Below are 20,756 nucleotides of genomic sequence, written 5' to 3'. Positions count from 1 at the left end.
TCTTGCCGTGGCGGCGGTGGGATACCCTCATCTGCTTCAGATCAAGTGGTGGATCACGTAGAGATTTGCCATCACAATTTCTTTTCAGGAGAACTCCAATATGGGGGGGGGGGGTCTGCCTCTCCCACAATGTGAAATTTGCACATATAACCATTTATGGATATGACGGACCTGCTACACTGAAGCAACACATTTGTTCTGGGTGAAACAACAAAGATACCTACATATCAAAGGGGTACAACAACTGAATCACCAAGCTGAATACAACCCACCAGCCATGTACTGGGGCCAGTGAGCTTTTAAACTTCTTGCTATGGTATCTTCAAAACTGCATCAAGGTGGTTTATGAAACCACTGAAAGGTCGCCATTAACAGCTGGTGGGTGTCAAGCTGTGCAGGCCTTCCAGATACCATGCAACAAAGACAGACGGGGTTTAATGAAATGAACAGTGACTATATTTATTATGAATTCAAGCAGAGTTCATGTGAATACACTTACACAGCTCTTTCCAACATTAAACAAAAAGACTAGATGGGATTCCAATGCACGTTCATAGTTTATTAGCAGCTACTGTCAAAAAAGCACCATTGGCTAAGCAGTAACCTTACATGCTCCTAAGTTGCCCAGCAATTCAATTATCAACAAAATATAGTGCATATAATACTTATAATGCAGAGGCTATTGTGTTTCTAAGGTCTCAAGAAATCCTGCTTATATAGCACTTTTTCAGATTCATTCTTCCAGCACGACTAAGAACAGTTCGCAACACATTATTCAAATGACATTGCTAAGGTTCTCTTTTGCTGACTCACTGACAAGTACTTACAGCTCCCACTCTATCCACATCGCCTTTTATGGTGAAGCCTTTTTAAAAGGTGTCCTTCCACTGCAAAGATTTGCAGACCTCATCTCCTGTTTTTTTTCTAGTCAAATGCAGAAACTCAGATACCCGCTTTCCGGATTCCAAAACTTTAAAGCAGACTAACGTGAAATCTCCCCTTAAACTTGTTTTACAACTCTGTTTAGTAGTACAGTGGAACCTTGATTGTCAAACTTAATCCGTTCGACTCCTGGAACCGTTCGAAAATCAAGATGCGGCTTCCAATTGGCCGCAGGAGCTTCCTGCACTCAAGCGGAAGCCGCGTTGGAAGTTCAGCTTCCAAAAAAAGTTTGCAAACCAGAACACTTACTTCCGGGTTTGCGGTGTTCAGGAGCCAATTTGTTCAGGAGCCAAGCCGTTCGACAACCAAGGAACCACTGTAGTAGAAAAGTTTCTACAAACCTCACTGCAGTGCTAAGAACACATATTAGAAGAAGAAAAAAGTTGTGATGAAATCAATGACCCTTTCTCCCAGATAGCCATGTTTACGATCATGGTGTTGCTCACGCAAATGCAAGCCCTAATCATAAAATATGCACTGGCTAGAATTCAAACCAATGTCCTTCAAGTGCAGCCACTGAAAAGTATTCCTTGCTATAATGACCTTTTAAAGCTGTAACACACTTAATATTTTATAGCCAGGAAAACAATGCAAATATGGCATAAGAACATATTAAAAAACACACAAACTGCAATGCTAAAGTAATCACAACTGAGTTCTGACCACTGCTTTTTTCTCCAGGGGGTACTCAAGGCCACGCAGTACCGGCACTCCCCCCCCCCCAAAGAAAGCTCTGGTTGAAAGTGTGGCATTTATTGTAACAACTTCATGGTGAGTACTGGCACATTTTTTTCTAGAAGAAAAGCACTGGTTCTGACCACCATACAAATCCTATGTTCTTAACCACTTATAATGGTTTGCACACCTGCAATCTAGAAAGGCATGCACACATGCATACATCATAGAAATAAAATTAAAAATCTGACTGTTATGCCATGAATCTGGCCACATCCTCAGGAACAGGGAAATGTTAGCCTGGTTTACACATTAAATCTAAACCACAGATAAAGCAAACTGGTTTAAAGTGAACACACAGGGAAACAAGCCAGAATCTGGTTTATCATGATGTCCAAACGTACTCCTAGTTTGTTTCTCTCCAAATAAACCATGAATGTTGCCAAGGTTTGTTCTTGGCTTAATGTTTGTGGTTTGTTTGGGGGAAACAAACCACAAGCCCAGGTTCCAATGTCACAACAAGCCAGACTCTGGCTTGCATCCTGGAATTCCAGCAGAGGCAGGGAAGGACACATGCAACAAGTCTTGGTACATCTAAGAGTTTCATTTTCATGTCCACTGCTACTTTCCCTTTCCAGCAGACTCCACGACTTCAGTGTCAGTCAAAATCCCTCACCCCATTAGCTTCGGTTTATGTTCTATCTAGCCAGCTAATGCATTCTGGAGAACTCAAAAGCTTGCACTCTATTTGTAACATTTCGGTTGCCCTAATAATGGTAATGAACTACTATGTATTCCAAAAAAGAACCTGGCTTCAGTATTTAAATGCTAGTTGGTAAATGTAATCTGGTTTACAAGGAACTGTCTGGATCTATTGGGAAGAATTCAGTGCATTCATTTCATCAGCACAAGGACTTTTGGCTGCGGAACAGACCTTTCCCCCTCTCTCCTCTTCTCTCCCCCCCCCCATCTGTTCCGTTTTGGGGGGTTCTCAAGCCTCTGGAGCAGATTATGGGAGGTTGCACATGGAGAGAGCAAAATAAAGGAAGTTCCTGTTGCACAAACAGAAATCCTTGCGACAATGGAGCAAGTACACTGGATACCACCCATAGTTCTGCAAGTAACTCTTAGACACCAGCTGCCCTCTACTTGTAGCAAGCAGACAATAACATCCAGATTGATACACTGGATTTGATGAGCGGTTCTGTCATAACTGCAGTAAGACTTTTGATTAACTATATAGTGATATTCTACAACAGATCATTTTATCAGTGCAATGTATCTCTTATTTTCTTATTTAATTAATTCTGCTCATGGCAATATATATGCAATTGCAAAAAGTGTGTGTGTGTGTTTTGCTTGGCCAGTTAGAAAACCTTACAGCTAGCAAACAGAAACTAATTAATTCAGGCAAAGTACTGCTTTTTATAGTAAGACAAAATTGGAACGGGAACATTTTTGTATATTGAAAAGGCAGAGCAAAGCCTCAGTGCCTCATAACTGAGCTCTCTGGCTTGGCCTGAGGGACAGATGGTTGGCTGTGGAATTCTACATACACCAATTCAGTTTTAAAAGAGGCAGCAGAGAATAAAAAGGAGAGCTTTAACTGCATCTACCCAAAATCTGCAACCATGTGTGATTTTGCATATCCATAATCCTCCCACATGCTTTACCTGGCACCAAATCCCATTTAGCATTTTGATGAGCTATTTTCTGTTCACTAGAGTTCCATAATCACCAGTCCATCTCCTCAGAAGTAAATCCAATTCAAGCTGCCATGGACTTACAACTGAAGACATTTTTGTTTCAACAACCTTTTTTCAGCTGGATGGGGGGGGATGTTGTTTTAAAACCTATTTCAGTTGTTTTTATTGTAAATCACCTTGAAATCTATATATGAAATGTGATTCATAAAATCATCACCATCACCATGAGGATGGCAGGCTAGTTCTTGAAGCTATGCATTGGAGCAGAGGTCTAAGTCACAAGAGGTCTTAATGTTAGGAGCAAAGTGAACAGGTGTAGAACCTAAGCAATAGATATTATGCTAGAATTTTGTTAGGGGAAGTCACCCTTGTCTAGGATTATCAGTCGCTCTACAGTAGGTACCCAATTTACCAAGCAACCTGGAATGCAGACTGTGAATGAATTAAGCAATGTCTTCTAGCTCATACTGACAGCTGCAAACATGATGGAATTCTGCAATCCTAACTCAAATTGTCTATTCACAGTACAACTATTACAGACCAACTAAACAGAAAGGTTCCCTATACTCTTGGGCTTGCTACTTTCAACATTCTAGACATTCTGGCCCAGTTCAAAGCCCCCTTGAGAGTGAAAAAAGAGAAACAAGTAAGAGATCTTGTATGTGAATTAGGCAAGCACCACAAACACAAATGTTAGCTGCCCAGCTGTCATCTAACTTGAGCTTCAGTTCCCATGTCCTCCTGTGCATCGTCTTCTCTGTGTCTTTCACTGTTTGGCTGCAGTGCTCCTGATCTCCCCCCTGTTTATGGTTCATTTTCACACTGGTATATTTGCTTCTACTGAAAATGTACTTGCTACCCTGCACCCCAAACCTACAGCTAATCAGTTCACTCAAGGCTGTTCATGTGCTGGCTAGCCTCAGCACAGTCTGCTGTTAACTCCAAATGCCTAGGGGCAGCCCTCCTTTTCCACTTACAAACTTTTTTTTTCTGGCAAAGCTCCTGTGCTTTGAGAACTACAATGCAGGCAGAAATCCCACAATTAAACCTGTTCCCAGCATGAAGAAGCTATGACTGGATAAACATGACCTGCAAAATGTATGCCTGCGATGCAAGTGTTAAAAGCACAGAAACAGTGTGAAATCAACGACTAACAATACATTTTGGCATCTGAGGTGAACCACAAAATGGTCTTAGAATTAAACCCCAAAGTATAATTCTAAGACCCAAACAGGGCATGATTGGGTCTGTAGGGGTGTTTTTATAAATATATATATATATTAGGTAAAGGTAAAGGTACCCCTGCCCGTACGGGCCAGTCTTGACAGCCTCTGGGGTTGTGCGCCCATCTCACTTAAGAGGCCAGGGGCCAGCGCTGTCCGGAGACACTTCCGGGTCACGTGGCCAGCCTGACATCGCTGCTCTGGCGAGCCAGAGCCGCACACGGAAACGCCGTTTACCTTCCCGCTGGTAAGCGGTCCCTATTTATCTACTTACACCCGGAGGTGCTTTCGAACTGCTAGGTTGGCAGGCGCTGGGACCGAGCAGCGGGAGCGCACCCCGCCGCAGGGATTCGAACCGCCGACCTTTCGATCGGCAAGCCCTAGGCGCTGAGGCTTTAACCCACATATTACTCTACTTTAATTTGGCTGTTGGCCAGCTATCTACACTGATTACAGTTTGTCGTCATTCAAAAGTAGAATAATCCTAGGTTTTGTCTGGTCTTGGGTGGAATTGTGTTGAAGTATCTCATCTGCCAAAGGCTCAGGAAGGATGATTTCAGCTTAGTCACTTTCAGTCTCAGTTTCCTGTAAATGAAAGTGATTGTAATGTTTCTGAATACTCTTGAGAAGAGAGGCAAGATAAAGGTCTGAAAAACACATTTGTAACAAAAGTTCCATGTAAATTAATTAAAATGGATGGATGTTGTTGTTTAGTCGTTTAGTCGTGTCCAATTCTTCGTGACCCCATGGACCAGAGCACACCAGGCACTCTTCTCTTCCACTGCCTCCCACAGTTTGGTCAAACTCATGCTGGTAGCTTCAAGAACACTGTCCAACCATCTTGTCCTCTCTCGTCCCCTTCTTCTTGTGCCTTCAATCTTTCCCAACATCAGGGTCTTTTCCAGGGAGTCTTCTCATGAGGTGGCCAAAATATTGGAGCCTCAGCTTCAGGATCTGTCCTTCCAGTGAGCACTCAGGGCTGATTTCCTTAAGAATGGATAGGTTTGATCTTCTTGCAGTCCATGGGACTCTCAAGAGTCTCCTCCAGCACCATAATTCAAAAGCATCAATTCTTCGGTGATCAGCCTTCTTTATGGTCTAGCTCTCACTTCCATACATCACTACTGGGAAAACCATAGCTTTGACTATACGGACCTTTGTCGGCAAGGTGATGTCTCTGCTTTATGGGTGGATAGGGTGCTATATTTCTAGAGTAAGGCTCACTAATTACCAGAAACACACAAATCAGGTGTTTTTGCTATTACCTTCCACATCACAGATGGCTTGATATAGGACATAATGCTCCAAAAATTGTGATTCTCCAGGAATATAGGGGGCCATTTCACTAAGTCAGAATGCACCCAGGTTTAGTCATACTGTTAAAAATTCCAAGGAGCAGAAAAAGTCTTGTTTTCCTGGTTGGGTGCGGATGAGTCAGACACCACTGCTGGTCCAAAATGTGCTGGGTGTGGTTCAGCAATTCCTCAAAGGCTAAAAAAACTGTAGGGTTTTATAACAGCAGTTGCTGAATGGGTGTCTTTGAATACTGACAGAACTTTCTTTTGAGGGGAGTAAATCTTCCCAGTCTATGTATAAAGCATGAATTTGGTTGCATGTGGATAAAAACACATTTTAGCACATGTATCTTCTAAACCAAAGGCAACACAGAAATTTGTTGGTATGCCAAGCAGAACATTAAGGCCCAATTCAAATGTGGGGAATTTTTATTTTATTTTATTTTATTCTGCATATTGTACAGTCCTTTTTGGACTGCCACTTCTGATTGCGAACTGCAAGATCACATGTTTGAAAACTACCTTACGAAAACGATTCCCTGTTTGTTGAAAGCTTGCACATCAGGGCAAAACGAGGCCAAGGAAATCTCTGACCAGACACTTTGGGAGTTTAAATATTTCAGCCCCACACCCCCAAACTCCTTGGAGCCAGTTTGAAACCTTCTCTGTAGTTTAGGTCCAGTTTGGTTTGCCAAGTCTGCAGCTCTCCTGGCTCTTTAGCCCACTAAATAGCATTTCCATATTTTCCTACATCCCAAGGCCTCGTGCACAGCAGCAGCATCTCATGTGCCTGAACCTCTGCAAAATATACCTCCAAGGGCTCCTGGGTGTTTACTAGTGTTGTCAGGAATTCTGGTGCTTGGGATTTTGCACCAGTGTTCTAGGACAGCATAGAGACGATGTTGCAAGGCTCTTCCAAGCTCCTGTTTGGACTACTGAAATACACTGCAGGTGGGACTACCTTTGAAGGCTGCTGACAAACTTCAATTATTTCAAAATAGAGCTTTAATTTTGCTAATTGGGACTGGAAAGTAAGAGTATTTATCAACTTCACTACTCCCACTCCACTTCCAGGCCCAATTTAATGGACGAGCTTTGACCTTTAATGCTTTGGGGGAGGGCCATAGGTCAGTGATATTCACCAGCAACTTCAAGTAGGCCTGGGAATGTCTTCTGGATGAAATCGCAACATCAATACAAGGAACACTGATCTAGAGCAGGCATGTCCAACCGGTCGATCACTATCTTGGTTGATCGTGGGGCATCCCTGGTCGACTGTGTGATCCAGATCAATTGGCCAAAAAAAAGGTCAACAACTGTAGGAGTAGATCGCAGTCTCTTGGGAGTTGGACATACATGATCTAGAGAGACTAATAGGTCTGATTCCGTATAAAGCAGCTGCCCGTGTGACAAAGGTACCTTAAAGATCACCTGTCTCCACCTAATCTTCTGTTTGGCGAAGTTTTTTTAATGTTTGATGTTTTATCGCATTTTTAATATTCTGTTGGCAGCTGCCCAGAGTGGCTGGGGAAACCCAGCCAGATGGGTGGAGTATTATTATTATTATTATTATTATTATTATTATTATTATTATATTTTTACTGAGGTCCTTCTCCAGGTGCCATCAATGGATGACAATTGGTATAAGACCCTTTTTAGTGGTGGTACTTTGAGTTTACTTTGTTGTCATTTCAGCACCAGGTAATTTTATTCCAGCCCAGGTTTCTATTTCCTGATTTTTTTTTAAATAAATTGTTTTACCAGAGCCCATTCCAAATTGACCTGTGAGAAGGAGGGTGATTTAAGCACGCCTGGTTATAGAAACTGGTTATCAACTGACATTTATTCTGATATCAATTTACTATGACAGCACACTTCAATAAAGACACAACCAGCATACTAGGTTGCTTGTTATGTCAACATGCATTGCTTTAAACTCTCACTCCTGCCTTTGTGACTCATACACAGCTGTCCCCACTCCTAAGAAAAGATCCCTTTTCTGTCCTTTAAGCAGTGCCCTGTGAGTAGAGACTAGATTGCATTCTGTGTTCTGTACAGCATGTTGTTTATGAAAAGAAGTGGTAAATAATAAAAGCTGCAACAATGGAATCTTTGGGGGCACCTGTACCATAAAGCCAATAAGCATCAAATAGAAAATAACACAGTCATTGACATCTCATTAGACTATTTTACAATCCTGTAAGCCATACTCAAATGAGGCACACAATTAAGTTACTTTTCTGAAGAATTACATTGTGAGCCTGCAGGCAACACCAGTTGTAAAATTCTTTTTGTACAAGGCTTTGTTAGAGCCCGTATATAAATATTATGACAATATCCTCCCCCACACTAGTAACTAATAGGTATACCTTAAACCTTATGTAACCTGATAAAAACATACTTAAGAAATGTTGTAACAGTCCTGTCTTCTTGAACTCTGCAGGATAACAGAGGTAGGTGAGGGTGGCCAACTGTTCTAACACAACTCACTATTCACAATGAACAAATCCTATATGCATGAATCTAATACAGGTTTTGCAGGAGCTTAAGGAAACCTTTAATCAAGAGAAACGGCAATATTAAAACAACAATGACACATTGGTCGGAACATTTACTCTTGAAGCTATAGCTGATCAGGCTGATCCACAACCTGCTGAAACTAATAGCTGAGTACCTAGTCCTATTCTGTTAAATAAAATAACTTGAAGCATATACAAAGTAATGCATAAATGTATTTGGGACGTATTTAAAAAGCACCTGCCGCATTAATATTCTCCAACATTAAAGAATGATTAGCCATGACACCCCACGGTGTCCCAGGCATAGGCAAACTCGGCCCTCCAGATGTTTTGGGACTACAACTCCCATCATCCCTAGCTAACAGGACCAGTGGTCAGGGATGTTGGGAGTTGTAGTCCCAAAACATCTGGAGGGCCGAGTTTGCCTGTGCCTGCCCTATCCCCACACAATCTGAAAGCATGCAAGATTGCAAGGGAGCAAAAGAAGAGCCTTGCTGGATTAAACCAATGGCACCATCTAGTCCAGTATCCTGTTCTCACAGTGGCCAATCTGTTGTCTACAGGAAGCTACAAACAGGACACCAAGACCAAAGTACCCTCCTCATTTGTCTTCCCCGGTTCCTGGTATTCAGTCATACTGCTTCCAAAACTGGATGCAGTACACAGCTATCATGGCTTGCCTTATCTTCTCTGAACTTGCCCAATACATTTTTAAAGCCATCTAAGTTGGTGGCCATCAGTACATCTGACGGGACTGGATGCCAGACGTTAACTTTGCACTGTCTGAAGAAGTGCTTTCTTTAATTTGTCTGTCCTGTATATATTTCAACATTCATGGAATTTTATTTTTTGTTGCAGTGGCTGCACACTACCTTGACATTTTCATTGGGCAGCCACCATGATCCCAACATCTCTTTCTTGGTGCAGTCATGATCAGGATAGGTTTTATGGGATGTAAAGTTCAAAGATTTGCAGCAAAAATGCACTACAGCAAACACAGTGTCAGGGAACTGCCATCGGTTCAGGAGGGAGAGAGGAAAAGCCGAACAGATTATAGAGAGCCTCCAAGGATTGTGGGAAGCAGCTCCTCTTCAATGGAGGAGAGTAACCACGCCTCCAGTGGAGAGGAGCTGCAGGGCTCGGAGGAGGTGAGGCGGTGCCAGGACACCTTGCCTGGGCAAAGCGGGGAGGAGAGGGGTCCTCCGTTACCCACGCCCTACTTGCGCAGTAAGCATCCGTGCAGAGAGGGGAGGCGCAGACTGGGCGTCAAGAAATTGCTTTGCTGGGGAAAATTTAGGAACCGCCCACTCACAGATTCTGCCAGCAATTGAGTCAGCCACGGGAGAGTGGCGCTCCGCACAGATAAGGTTAATTTTTGCAGCAAAAGCAAGGCTTCTCAGCCGAGCAGGGAGATATTTGCCTGCTTGCTCTCGAGCAACCCCTTGGAAACCTAACACATGGCAACACCTTCATCAAATTCAATCAGTTGAATTTAAATCTGTCACTTTTTAACAATTAGTCAACTAAAGCTTAACATTTAATCAAACAACCACCACGAAGCTTTTTGTATCCAATAATCCTGTAAAAGAAGACTGGAAAGTGGAATAATTGTAGGCTACAGGATGGTGGTCTCTTCCCCCACTCACAGAGAACAAAAAGAAAGACCCCTAAAGCATATTTTCCTCCAGGTTCAGAGCACTAAAGAGATCCTCGCCTCCCTGTGACCAGTATCCCTTTCCTCATTTTGCCACAGACAGTACAATAAAACATAAAGGTAAAGTAAAGGTACCCCTGCCCGTACAGGCCAGTCTTGACAGACTCTGGGGTTGTGCGCCCATCTCACTTAAGAGGCCAGGGGCCAGCGCTGTCCGGAGACACTTCCGGGTCACGTGGCCAGCGTGACATCGCTGCTCTGGCCAGAGCCAGAGCCGCACACGGAAACGCCGTTTACCTTCCCGCTGGTAAGCGGTCCCTATTTATCTACTTGCACCCGGAGGTGCTTTTGAACTGCTAGGTTGGCAGGCGCTGGGACCGAGCAGCGGGAGCGCACCCCGCCGCAGGGATTCGAACCGCCGACCTTTCGATCGGCAAGCCCTAGGCGCTGAGGCTTTAACCCACAGCGCCACCTGCGTCCCTTACAATAAAACATACAGAAAGAATATTCAGATTTTTTTTCATTTCTGAAGTCACAAGAGATTTCTAAGTTGTTAGGAAGTAGTTTGAGCAAGCACTTAAAATGCCCCATTCTACGGGGCATTCATTCACTGAAAAATTAACTGCATTCATTCCATATGAATCTTAGAATTTCATTTCCTTAAAGGAACCAATGCATCCATGTATATTTTTCACTAGATTTCTGTGGTAGTGGTGCTTTGTAATTACCAAAGTAATTTGGCTTTAGCTATCAGTGCTTCACTTGAGCTAGATTGGATGGCACACTATCCACGACAGGGGAAAATACGAGTCTGAGATCATTTCCCAGAGAGAGGAATATTTCAATTTAATAATTATTTCATTGAAGAATCAACTAATTCTGTAGAAGGGTCAGCACAGATGGAACACACTGTTGTTCCTTCACAGTAGTAAATCAATCAAGAACAGACCATGGGATTGTGTATTTCCTCCAACCTTCCCTAAGGTACAAACTCTGCTTTTTGAAAAGAGACCATACATTGGATTATTCCTCCACCCCACGCCCTGCTGCCCTTAACTATGTATGCATCTAAGTTCATCATAGTTAAGGCTATGAATGCTGAGGTCATAATCTAGAATTTAAACATCTTGGATGCAAAATGATTATTATGCCCAGTAAATATTTTAAGTGCTATCTATTAAGCATACAGCTCGAAACATATGCCTAGGGCCAAAGAACTAGGTTACATGCAGAGACATTCTGAAAGTCTTTGTGCCCTAAAGAACGGATTATAAATAGTTGTAATGAATAAATATTTGAGAGAAAAGGCCAGTGGCTTCAAATTATGTAACAGGCCAGGTTTACAACCACCAACATGTTGGTTTATTAACTGCGAGAACAGAAGAGGGGGAAATGTTACTTGAAATTATGCTGGCCTTCAGGCATCCCTCCATCCATATGTGGTGGGTGGCAGGTAGACTACAAACCTTGAATTACCTGATTCTGCAGTTCCTCCAGTTTACGCTTTCTTGCATGAAGAGCTTTACTTGGAAAAGCCCAAAAATAATTTGAAGTCCCAATCCTGTCCGTGTCCACCATACTATCATCGACTAAGCTCTGTAAGACCTCCTTCACCGACATAGCAGCTGTCAAGGACACAAACACTGCATTAGAACACTTTTACTGGACATTGAGAACTCTGGCTAATTCTGAAACCATACTATATACTACAAGTATGGTACTTGGGCAAATTCTGCCAGTCACTGCAGGACAGTATGGATTAAATTAGGCTTGCTGAGCATGAACTTCCCATAGGCTGGCAACTGTGAGAACAGGATGCTGTGCTAGATGAGCCACTGGCCTGACCCAGGAAGCTCATATTGCACTTCTAAGAGAATCTCTGCCACAAGGCATGAAAGTTGTCATGTGATGGGAAGATAGTCATGTGACATACTCCTCAGAGGATGACATAAGACTCTACTCTAGCGGAATAACTGAGGGTGGTTCTGTAGGGTATGCTACTGTTAGTACCAGTACAGTGGTACCTCGGGTTACATACGCTTCAGGTTACAGACTCCGCTAACCCAGAAATAGTATCTTGGGTTAAGAACTTTGCTTCAGGATGAGAACTGAAATCGTGTTCCGGCGGCGTGGCAGCAGCGGGAGGCCCCATTAGGTAAAGTGGTACCTCAGGTTAAGAACAGCTTTAGGTTAAGAACAGACCTCCAGAACGAATTAAGTTCTTAACCCGAGGTACCACTGTACCTTCTTTTTAAATTAATTTTTATTAAAGATTTCTTAGTGTACAAAAGTATGTGCATTGTTTCTTTTTTCAAGTTGTGTTTTCTACAGATCACTTACATTTGTTGTGAGACATTAGTGTTGCATGCAGTATTTAGGTTGGGAAGAAAAGAGGGGGGAAAGAGGGGGAGGGAGCATAGGGTGGGGTGGAGTGGCAATGCTTCTATTTTTCTACTTAGTGTATGTGTGGGGTTCTGTGTCAGCGTCACGTGTGTGGGTTCTCTTTCTATTCACCTGCTATATTTCCTTGGTGGTGAAAAAGGTTGGGGTGGCTTAGGGTGTGCTTGGTTGTCTTTGTTTATGTGTGTGAGTGTGTGGGTTTTTGGGTCAGGCTAGACATATTGATTTGTATGCTGTCAGTGAATTATTGTTGTTGTCTTGTTGGGCTATGTATGTGATAAAGGGGAACCCAACCAGGGTGAAGGTGTCTTCTTCTATTTGTCCCCATGTCAGTTTCAGTTTATTGGTGAATTTTTCTTCTAATAAGGCTGTTTCCTATACTATTTGATACCATTGGACCATGTTTACTCCTGACAGGTCTCTCCAGTCTGGCTATGATGCTTCTGGCTACTGAGAGTAGATGGGTTATAAGTTCTGTATAATGTGAGTGGGAATTATTATCCTGGAAGATGTCAAGAGGCCACGTCTGTAGTTTCCAAGGGACTTATTGAACTCATTCAACAGCCATTGTTGCGAGGTCATGGTATTATTATTATTATTATTACTATTATTATTTATTAAATTAAACTGGAAGGGGTATTGTTTTTATATTCTACCTGTTCCAAGATAATTCTGAACTTGCATGATGCAAGTTTTATTTATTTGGATATCTAGCCCTTGCCATCTTAAATCTCACAGCTCATTATAATTTCTAAAATAAACTAGTCAAAAGGAAATGCACACAAAGTCTCGGGCACAGAAAACTTAGCTCTAGTCTCCAGAATCAGCCCAAATAAAAGTTATTTAGTGTATTGAATCAAGTTGTACTCGGGGTCGCCCACTAAAATGAATGATTCTACGTTAGTAATTTTTAATAATGTCAATTGGATACAACTCATCATATCTAGAGCAGGTTTTGGGAATTTCTGGCTCTTGAAATGTTGTTGGCATACAATTCCCATCATCTCTGACTACTAGCCATGCAACCCCTGATTTAGATGTTGTTCAGAGTACAGAAAATTTGTAGAGTAAAAAAATTTAAGACTTGTTTAAGCATTGCTGAAATTGCCTCTCTATGTCCCCCTGCTGCCCAAATCTGGCACACAGATGACATAACCACAGCTGACATATTGCAGAGGAACACAAGGAATAGAACTGGTCTCTTTGGCAGGTATGTCAGAAACAATTATATGCAACATACTTTGAATTCCTAAAATGGCTACAGAACCAAAAAAATTTAAGCATTTTATAAAAAAAAAAATAATCACTTGTCTGGCCAAAGAAGAAAAGAACTCCCTCCCCCCTCAGTCCATTTTTAGCATTTCAATTATATATTAATTATGGAGCAAGAAGTGTTATATGTGTGTAGAAATTCCACACAAACAACAAGGTCAGTATGTTTTGATTCTCCCTTGTTCCTCCCTTATCAGCCTACAGCAACTATGGGGAACTGTCCAGCTTGCAGGCCTAATTCAGTCCACTGGGTCTCTCCATCTGGTCCATCAGGCTGTTCTAGCCAAGCCACATCCACATCAGGTATGAGGCATGCAAATAAGTGGTTGGACCAAAGGGAGTCTGCAAGCACCACAGACCAGCAGCTTGGCAACTCCTTCAAATACCTGTGCATAGCTTTCTGCAAGCACCGACAACCAGGTAAGTGTCAAGGCTTGCATAACTCCATACGTGGTGCTGTGCAAATCCCAACAATCAGCTAATTGACACCAAGACAAAAATGGGTTCCCTGGTGTGATTGTGAAAACAGGTGATTGATATGTGGGCACCCCCATCAACCTGCCAAACTTGGCCCATGGGGCAAGGGGTGGAAGGGAGAAGTAAGGATCTGCCTGATGGTCAGATCCAGTTCCTACCCCTCACCTACACCATGAAGAGCACAGCACTCGTATAGTTCCTTACAATACTGCTATTTAGATCACGTTCTTAAAGTTTATGCGTGAACAGGATGTGATACATAGCTGTCAACGTTTCCACTTTTTTAAGGGAAATTTCCTTATTCCGATTAGGATTCCTCACAAGAAAAGGGAAAAGCTGACAGCTATGATGTGATTCCCTGGCAAAACTGTTTGCTATTATGAGTAAAAGCTTGGTGGGAAATAAGTCTAGGTACTCACTGATTCCTTTCTCTTTTGGAGCAATTTTCTCAATGTCTTTTAGTTGGAATACATCTTTCTGTCACAAATAAAATAAAAATAACATCCACATCATCCATAATCATACAGTAACTCTGAAATTCCTTCAATTAATCTAAGGGCTTGTGGTTTTAAGAGTAACATTTATGACTCAGTGCTCTTTGCAGCTTACATAAGTTACTGCACCACATTACTGCTTTCACATATGGGAACTGGTTATCCTTCTGATTAATTTCCTACCTGCGCCTTTCTGGGAGCAACAAAAGCTCCCAGGAATTATCTAAGTTCATATTCCATACCGTACTGTACATTGAAAGCACTCTCATACCATTTTAGCAGTCATAGCTTTTCCCCAAAGAACCTTGAGAACTGTAGTTTGTCAAGGGTTCTAGGAAATGTAGTTCTTTGAGGGTAAATTACAGTTAACAGGCCTCCTAGGAGAAGACATGACTGTTAAAGCGGTATTAATGTAGTTTAAATGTATGGTGTGAATGTGATCTAAAACCACCTTACTTATTTGTGATCAATACAAGTCTACACTTGCTACTGGGCAAACTGGAAACAGTAAATTATCCATATATATACACACACACACACACACATACACATATACATATACATATACATATACATATACATATACATATACATATATGAAGTCTCAAGCATGAAGACATTTCTGCATTTTGGACAAACACCGACTCCCTTGGCCTAAAAAGTAAGATTAGTGCCGCACCCCATAGTCACCTTTGACTGGACTTAACCGTCTAGGGGTCATTTAGGTTTATGCAATTCAGAGCTACATACAGATTGATTTCTGAAAACATCTTGGAACATCTTACTTTAAAGAAAGAATGGAAAAGCTGCATCCCTTCAAAATGCTGCTGTACTCCAATTCCCACCAGCCTGTCAGCATGGCTAATGGTTGGGGATGATGGGAGCTGTAGTCCAAGAATGTGTGGGGTTTAAACATCTCTGCTTTAATTAATGCAGTCCTGGTTGTCAACCACACAGGTAGCCAACTTCAATAGGTGCTCACCATACCAGAAGGAGAATGCAGGCCAAAGGCTCTCATACTGGTTTTGATACAGCCAGCTCTCTGTGCAAGCTTAGAGTGCAAGAATGTAGTACACATCCTTTCTGACATTATGGGGGCTTCTGGCACAAACATTCAGTTTGCAGCAATCAGTTCTGGGCCAGCCCTACACACATTTGGCAACTGCATGTTTAAATTCTGGGTCAATACATGCTCACTGTGAAACATTCATAATGTTACCTACAACAACAAAGTATTACTTACTGTTTCAAAAAATATTTCCATCATCCGTGTTCTCTTCTCTTCAACACTCAGCCCCCTTTTCTTTGACTGAATAGGGGGAAAAACATATTATGTTGTCGTTTATATAAACAGAGTGCTTTGGCTCAAAAGCCCCCAAAGCAGTGAATAGAATATAAATACAAAAGAAAGATACAATAAAAAACAACAATCGAACTGCTCAGTAATACACATTAACTTCCTATGCCTCCCATATGGACTGTAAGTAGTGTTTTAGTTTGGGTTATAGTTATAAGCCTACTATGCAAGAACCTTCCACCTTGGCTTGAATCCAAATGAGTGAATTGGCTAAATCTCTGCTGGAAGGACAAAGGTCATAAATGGTGCTGAATTAAAAGATGGGAAAGAAAGGTGGCATCATACGTTATGAGGTCATGGTGTTACACCTGGTGTGGGTCTGACAACATAAGTCCATTAAGACTTTAATTGGTATTATTAGATTATATTGATTTTGGCCTATGTAGTCGATGAACTACTAAGACCTAATTACCAGGATATGCAGAATCAGTTTCTGTTCATGTTCAGCCCTTCAGAAAAGTCTTCTGTGACAACCCCCCTTGAATAAAAATTGCATGCAATTCTGAGAATATGAGTGGGAATGCACATTCAGAGCAATCTCCTGGGTTTTATTTGCAGCAATTGTTGGCACTTTTAATTTTTTTTAAGAAGCTTAGCAATTAGCTGTTACAGGGAAAGTCAAGGGTCAGAGGGGAACCCATAATGGTATGCCCAGGACTCTTGCTGCAAACTACATAACCTCTCCTTCCAAATACATTTGAATGAATCCTAAATATTCCTAGCCTGTCCTACACTGCAAGCCTATACATATCTATTCTGAATTCTGTGGGACACTCTTTCAGGTAAGCATATGATTCCACCATTCATTATGCACCACAAGCATTATCAAGCATGATGACCCACATTCAGAATATTGGCAGGCAGCACATTTAGGATGAGTAACAACATTTGAAACAATGACTAACACCACCTGCAATATAAGCTTCTTCTTTTTAAGTAAACTACCACAGAAGTAATTGCTTGCTTACTCCAAGCCTCTCTTCCCTTGCCTTTCTCATCTATGCCATGCCAAGAGATGGCATACAATAGGAAAATCTGAGACTTCCCAGAATAATCAATACATTTTGAATACTTGATACTTTTGCATCTACACGTCTCCTTAGAAGTCACACTTCCTTCAGTTGGATATATTCCAAATTAAGCATGCACAGGGTTGCTATGCACAGCTCATTTCCAGTACAGCGGTACCTCTGTTTAGAACTTAATTTGTTCCGGAGGTCTGTTCTTAACCTGAAACTGTTCTTAACAGGAGGCACCACTTTAGCTAATAGGGCCTTACCCGAGGTATTACTTCTGGGTTAGCGGAGTCTGTAACCTGAAGTGTTTGTAACCCGAAGCGTTTGTAACCCATTGTACCACTGTAATAGAATGCATATTTTTTAAGCAAGAGGGCTGCTCCCCTCTCCCCCAGCAGCAACATCCTCAGTAATACATAAATGTGTGTCACAGTGGCCTTGTAAATGAGACCACAATATACTTGCCAGCAAACAAAACAAACCATAGCCCTGAAAGAGCTTGTATAGTCTGTGTTTCCATCCTGGTTGCAGAGTAGGTGGAATCCCTTCTCTGTGACCAGCGTGGAAACACAAAATAATGGCCTTGGCTATTTTTTTTATTTTTTAAAAAAGCTTTTTCTTAAATAGGCTTGGAGAAAAGACATAGCCGAGTTTACTTAATCCACAGAAACCAAGTGGACTAGAGGAGAAGAAATGGAGAGAGATCTACCCCTCTTCCATCAGCCAATTCATTCACCTGCACAAAATTCCTAGTTGCCTGTGGCTACCAGGCAAAATATTAAATACATGGCTGGGACACATGCTCTGTTATATGTGTTATATCTGGGGAGCATAACACAAAGACTAAAATGCACGTGGGAGACATATTGCATTAAAAAATCTCAAGCCACAGTGTGGAAAAAAATCCTTTCAATCTCTTGGGGAAGCGAGTTAGGTAAGCATGCCAGGACATGGGTTTTCAACCCAAAGCAGTGACAAGATGCAATATTAAGTTTCTGTCCTACAGAGAGTTCTGTTATACTTGCCTGGAAATGCTGACATCTACATGCTCTTTAACCCAGCGTGGTTTTACTTGTGATTCTCAGAATGTGTGAGAAGCAACAGGTGTTATAAGTGTTAAAAACTCAGCAGCATGAGAACTTAAGCGGAGCTGCTGGCAGCAGGACCGAAGAGAGGTTGTGGTAACTGACCTGCTCAACCCAAACAGAGGTTTTTAACCCCTCATTTCATTTACTGAGCGGTGCTAGTCTGCAAGGTATTTCCTGCAGGTTCGTGGCACTGCAGTGTGGATAAGCAGCTGCATCTCTACTAATTGTGCGCATGAAAGCCTACTACTTGCAAACCAGACAAAGAATAAGAATTAAAGTTTATTATATAGGATGCTGGTATTGTAAGTCAGCTTCCCACATCTTCCTGCGTGTCTTCCTTTTCACTGAAACTTACTTGAGTATGTGCACTATAATCAAAGGCTTGAGTATGTGCACTATAATCAAAGGCTATGGAGAAATGACCAACTGATCATTCAAACTTATGCTATAGTCCATGCACAAAGACCAGGAGCTTGCTGCCTTTCGCTAGTATGCAAGCAGGTTTTGGGGGGAAATTTAAATATTTAGCCCACTCCCATCTCAAAAGCTTAATGTGAAAATACCATTAGAAATCCATACGAACATTTCACACATTGGATGAGCAGTCTTCCAGCCATAAATCCACAGACCTTCCGGGGTCCCTCCGAATGAAACTCACTGACTGCTGGTGGTTCCCTGACCCCTTATACCTTGTCTAGTATAAACCACTATGAATGCCTCAATGGCACACTGCTGAATACAACGACAAAAAGGACACCTATCTCACCTGTTTATCTAGCTAATGTTTGCTTATCTCCCATCAAAATCAATGGCTGTCTTCAGAGAGACGTCACCCCCCCCCCCACCATTCTGACCGCAGGCACAATGACACAATTCACTGTCACTTTCAGCCCTAGCCTACCTCGAAGGGTTGTTGAGAGGACAACATGGAAGATAGTTTGGGGTGCTATCTTGGAAGAAGGGTGGGATATATATATATAGAGAGAGAGAGTAAAGGGACCCCTGACCATTATGTCCAGTCATGACCGACTCTGGGGTTGCGGCACTCATCTCGCTTTACTGGCCGAGGGAGCCGGCGTACAGCTTCTGGGTCATGTGGCCAGCATGACTAAGCCGCTTCTGGCGAACAAGAGCAGCGCACGGAAATGCTGTTTACCTTCCTGCCAGAGTGGTACCTATTTATCTACTTGCACTTTGACGTGCTTTCGAACTGCTAGGTGGGCAGGAGCTGGAACCGAGCAACAGGAGCTCACCCCATCGTGAGGATTCGAACTGCCGACCTTCTGATCGGCAAGCCCTAGGCTCTGTGGTTTAAACTACAGCGCCACCCACATCCCTGCACACCAACCTAGATTGGTTTTAAAAAAGATTGGACAAATTCGTGGAGGAGGAGAGGGCTATCAATGACTACTAGCCACAATGGCTGTGCTCAGAAGCATGACTATTCAGGGACAGAGCAACGGGAGCTCACGATCGGCAAATCCTAGGCTCTGTGGTTTAACCCCACAGCAACACCTGCATCCCTTATATATACAGAGTGAGTGTGTGTGTGTGTGTACACACACACACACACTATATATGGGAAAGATGTCCCACAAATATATGGGAAAGAAGTCCATTAATGTGGACTTTTTCTGAGGCAGCTGTGCTCTCATATAAAGCAAGGGAGCAGGAGAGCTACTTTAAAGGGTCGCCCCCTCGTCGCTGCGCCTGCCGAATAGCCGCCTGCGCCGACCCCGCGAGCAGCGCATTCCCCCCGCTCCACTGCAACCTGAACCCGCCCTCAGCCACAGCATCCCCGCCGCCGCACAGGGAGCCCGGCAAGAGCGCGGAGAGCCCAAGAGGCGGCGGCGGCGGCGGCGGCGGCGGCGATAGCTTACCATGTCTCTTCCTTCCCTCCCCGGATGGCGGGAATTTGAGTTTGAGGGGGAAGAGACGCCGACGCTGCGCTGCTCCGCCCCCTCCCTCCCTGGTACGCTACCGCCACCTGGCGCCTTTAACGAGGTACTGCAGCCCCGCCGAGCCGGCCCTGCCCTTTATAAATCGCCACCGCCTCCCTCGCTGCTCCACCCTTATCTCCATAGAGCTAGGAGGGAGAAAAGTGGGAGAGGCGCGCGCTGGGAGAACACACTTCCGGGAACGTTTTCGCCGGCTTCCCTTAATCCCCCGCCCTCCCAAAATGGACGTCGCTGTAGCCAAGTTCTTGGCATCTCAGTTGTTGGGTTTGGATTGCAGATACGTTTGCTTGCTTGCTTGTTTTGCGTGGAGGGTTTCGGGGTTTTCCCCCCCGTTGTTTATTTGCTCTTTATTTGTTATTAAGTGTAACACAGTATCTTCCAAACTCGCACAGTGAGTTAGTTATAAAGTTATTAATAAGCCCGCAATATAGACGTCTGAAACAAGGAACAAACGCGCAGTAAGATGAAACAGTAGCGCGTTTTCCGTCTGGAAAATAAAAGGACCACGCTTCAGCCGGCTTCCGGGACTCTAATCTAACCTCTCCCCCCCCCACACACACAGTCTATGTTCCGCAGCACTTTTTTGCACAGTGGTTTCTCCCTGCTCCTCACTCTACATCTGACAAGAGCGAGAAAACCTATCTGCAGTATTCTGCTTGTTAAGTTGTGGGTTGACATAG

At 43.0% G+C, this 20,756-nt stretch overlaps 1 protein-coding gene across 1 annotated transcript in view; it reads right to left on the bottom strand.

The window, feature by feature from the left end:
- The window catches only part of MND1 (meiotic nuclear divisions 1), a 33,856-nt gene extending 13,694 nt beyond the window's left edge, over positions 1-20,162 (bottom strand). Inside the window, exons 1-4 of the mRNA XM_079990484.1 lie at positions 19,999-20,162; positions 15,901-15,966; positions 14,583-14,640; positions 11,491-11,639 (exon numbers count right to left, since the gene is read on the bottom strand). Of these exons, the coding sequence (XP_079846610.1) occupies positions 11,491-11,639; positions 14,583-14,640; positions 15,901-15,966; positions 19,999-20,001 (276 nt within the window). The 5' untranslated portion in view covers positions 20,002-20,162. The remainder of the gene's footprint in view (positions 1-11,490; positions 11,640-14,582; positions 14,641-15,900; positions 15,967-19,998) is intronic.
- Positions 20,163-20,756: the final 594 nt, after the last annotated feature.

This window comes from Podarcis cretensis (assembly GCF_951804945.1).
Source record: "Podarcis cretensis genome assembly, chromosome: 9".
In the NCBI taxonomy this organism is placed as follows: domain Eukaryota; kingdom Metazoa; phylum Chordata; class Lepidosauria; order Squamata; family Lacertidae; genus Podarcis; species Podarcis cretensis.
The sequence above is the reverse complement of the archived record's forward strand: the minus strand, read 5'-3'. Positions and strand labels throughout refer to the sequence as shown.